Raw genomic sequence first — 3,849 nt, 5'->3', positions numbered from 1 at the left:
GATTGATTGATTGATTGATTGATTGATTGATTGATTGATTGATTGATTGATTGATTGACCTCACTACAAAATATTCCAAAGGTAACTGTTAAAAAGGTGAAAAAGATTGGGAATGACAGCAACTCAGTTTGGTGGAGGGGGATTTTGCTGTTTTTCAGAAGCCAGGCACGGCCCCATAGTTCCACTGGAAGAAACTCTCAGTGCTGCAAAATACCCACCAAAAGACATTTGGCAGAGTGGAGACTGCAAGCCAGGCTTTCTCAACCATTTAAAAAAAAGGAGTTTATTGAACCATCAGAAAAAATGTCTTTTAAAAAATTTATTACATTTTAATTTCCATGCATGACTTTAAATTTTGGCATATTTATTACATGTGGCATTTTGCTTAAAAATGTGCAATTTATTGAGGTTTTTCAGGGGGGGAAAGGATCACATTAATGATGTTGAAGTCTCAAAAACTCACAAAAAACCCTGTATGTAACAAATATGACACACTAGGCGTTAAGGTGCTAAACCTTGTGGAAAGCCTTCTCGGAAGAGTTGAAGCTGTTATAGCTGCAAAGGGTGGACAGACATTATACTCAACCCCATGGATTATTAAGAATAGGATCCCACTCAAGTTAATTTGCATATGAAAGGCAAACGATGGAATAAGTTTGGCAATATAGTGTACGATTACAAATTCAAACATCAATCTTCAGTCTACCATGATCTGCTGCCATACACACTTACACATAAATTATGTTCAAACATGGTGTTAGTTATGCAGACTGTGGTTATCACATAAGTCCAACAAAAGAGTTTAACCCCTCTCCAGTAGACCTCCAGTTGTGCATTGAGCTCGACATCTCTGTGCTCTTCTTGCGCTTTACTTAGGACCAGTTTGTCTTGGGAGACCCTACCAGGGGCTCCAGACAACATAGCCCCTATAGGCACACAAACCTCTCCATCATGATAAGGTGGTGATTCATAGATGGGTGCGAAATACTAATTTGATCATGAAGTCACATTTTGTGGTATATGGTAGTTATTTGTACAGCCAGAGCTTTTGTGCAGGCAAGACCCAGAGTTGTACTGACACGTGATAACCCAACTGATTCAATTCAAATCTGTCATGAGAAGCTGTGTGTGGGAGGGAGGATAGGACCCAAAATGCAGGACCCAGAAGTGGGACTAAACTTGTCATCAGCTTTATTGCCAGAATTGCAGAATGCTATTACTATTTATTTAAATTATTTCTTTCAGATTGGTGCAGCGGCTGCAGTGATGCAGACGTTGTACCGGTCCATCATGGTGAAGAGAGCTGAGTGTAAAAGCGAAGCTCTCAATTTACTGGTCGATCTACTTCCCTACCCTCACCTATGGTAATGAGCTGTGGGTAATGACCGAAAATACAAGCAGCAGAAATGGGCTTCCTCCGAAGGGTGGCTGGCCTCTCCCTTAGAGATAGGGTGGAAAATTCAGCCATCCGGGAGGGGCTCAGAGTAGAGCGGCTGCTCCTCCACATCGAAAGGAGCCAGTTGAGGTGGTTAGGGCATCTGATAAGCCTCCTGGGCGCCTCCTATGTGAGGTGCTCCAGGCATGTCCCACCGGGAGGAGGCCCTGGGGCAGACCCAGGACACGCTGGAGAGATTTTTCGGGTGGCCTGGGAATGCCTTGGTGTTCCCCCAGATAAGCTGGAGGAGGTGGCCGGGGAGAGGGAGGTCTGGTCTTCTCTTATTAGGCTGCTGCCCCTGTACCCCGGCCCCGGATAAGCGGAAGAAGATGGATGGATGGATACTTTCTCTCCAAATTATTTTTCTGAGTTAACTTCAGCTTCCTCCAAACCATCAACAGATCTCTTAGACTGTATTGTTACAAGACTGCTCAAAGAAGCCCTACCATTAATTTATTCATCAATCTTAAATATGAAAAATTTCTTTCAGTTAATGAACTTTATGTTGGCAGTAATTATAATCACTTTAAAAGCCATCACTTGACCCAACTGTCTTGGCTAATTATAGGCCAATCTCCAACCCTCCTTTTAGCTGTAAACACCTAACTGATCATCCACAGAGGAATTTATTTATTTCAAGAGTTTCAGTCCGGCTTCAGATTTTCTTATGGACTATAACAGCAGACCCATATCTATGCATGTCTTACTAGACCTCAGGGCAGGTCTAGTAGTTATCGTCAACATAACTTGTTGTTAATAGTACCTTCATTGTTGCTCTCTCCCTCAGACTCTAGATGGGTTTGTTTTTGTTGTTGCATCAGATGGAAAAATCATGTACATTTCAGAAACGGCATCAGTGCACCTTGGTCTGTCACAGGTAAGACAATCCACCTCAGCACTCTCTCATGTGGACTAGTATACCCAGGAATAAGTTTAGATTTTCTGAACCAAACAATCTGGAGAAAAATGTATAAGTAACATAGAAGCATGTGTCATGTAACAACTGAGTTTTCAACACACTTCAGACATGGCATAAATAGAACACCCTTTTGTTTCTATATGAATTTAATGCATTTGTGCAACTAATCACTAAATGTTCCAAATGTGTGTGCCACAGGTGGAGCTAACAGGAAACAGTATATTTGAGTACATCCACCCATCAGACCATGATGAGATGACAGCAGTGCTGAGTCTCCGCCAGGCCCCACAGCAACATTTCTTGCCAGGTACTTAAAGACCTTATTTCTCCATTGTGTGCCACACAGTGGTAGTTGATATTTTATTCTTGAAGTGAATTAACTGTTTGTTCTTCGATGCTGTCCATGCCTGGCTGCTCCTCTTGTCTCTCCTCTGGTTGCGGTGTGCTACTGAAGTATGGGATGCATGATTAGAACCGTCTGTGTTGGCCAGCCTCCCTTGGCACCATCTGTAACACCCCTCCTACTACAATGATGTTATGATGTGATATACATACAAAATATATTTTAAAAATTTATAATATATGCCCATGTTTGCAGAGGTCATTGATTGATTGATTGACTGATTGATTGAATCTTTATTTTGAACATGTTGAAAAGTACAACAACATAGAATTTGAAAACAACAACATAGAATTAAGAAAATGTGCCCCATGTTCGGATTGTGTGTACAAGCCAACTCTGCCTCCTGTGAAAGGAAATCAGCTACAACTACCTGAGTCCCCAGCCTATGGACCACCTTGAATTTAAAAGGCTGAAGTTTCAAAATCCACTGGGTGATCTGGGTGTTGGCATCTCTCATGCAACAGAGCCACTGCAGTGGGGTACAATCCAGCAGAGGGTGAATGGGCATCTCAGGAGGTAATAACAAAGAGAGTGTGCCGCCCACCAGATTGCCAAGCCCTCTTTTTCAACAGTACTATACCAGGTTTCTAGTTCTGACAGTTTCCAGCTGATGTACACAACTGGGCAGTTGACCGCCCCTTATCTGCTGACGGCAGGCCTCTGCTTTAGGTGTTAGTCTGCAGGATAAAAGAGAGGGAAAGGTTTGGTGTGTGGAGCAGTGGTTCCCCACAGAGAGCCTTCTTCACCTTCAAGAAAGGCATTTTGCACTGCTCCATCCACTGGACCAGGTCTGGGGTAACCTTTCAGATGAAGTCAGTCAAGGGCCTTGTTGGCATCGCAAAGTTCAGAACAAACCACCAGGAATTGCCAGCCAGCCAGCCCTAATAGGGCTGAAATAGTGGAATAGGTGAATTTAGTATCTCCAGCCCCAACTCATCTCAATTATTTAGCACACTCGCCACATTGGTGTGATATATTTGTGTGGCAGCTCCTCTGTCTTACTGCACCAACTTGTGGTCAACATCCACTTGCCATGTGACCAAATCTTAGAAATATGGTATCTAACCAGATTCTTACTCTGGATGGCATTAC

At 42.9% G+C, this 3,849-nt stretch overlaps 1 protein-coding gene across 1 annotated transcript in view; it reads left to right on the top strand.

The window, feature by feature from the left end:
• LOC102216223 (single-minded homolog 2-like) overlaps window positions 1-2,661 on the top strand; it is a gene marked incomplete at its 3' end in the record, with an annotated part of 38,804 nt that extends 36,143 nt beyond the window's left edge. Inside the window, exons 3-4 of the mRNA XM_005754597.1 lie at window positions 2,223-2,312; window positions 2,553-2,661. Of these exons, the coding sequence (XP_005754654.1) occupies window positions 2,223-2,312; window positions 2,553-2,661 (199 nt within the window). The remainder of the gene's footprint in view (window positions 1-2,222; window positions 2,313-2,552) is intronic.
• Window positions 2,662-3,849: the final 1,188 nt, after the last annotated feature.

The sequence above is a fragment of the Pundamilia nyererei genome, unplaced genomic scaffold, assembly GCF_000239375.1.
Source record: "Pundamilia nyererei isolate P.nyererei 1_Seehausen unplaced genomic scaffold, PunNye1.0 scaffold00600, whole genome shotgun sequence".
Taxonomy (NCBI): Eukaryota; Metazoa; Chordata; class Actinopteri; order Cichliformes; family Cichlidae; genus Pundamilia; species Pundamilia nyererei.
This window is presented reverse-complemented; position numbering and strand designations above follow the sequence as displayed.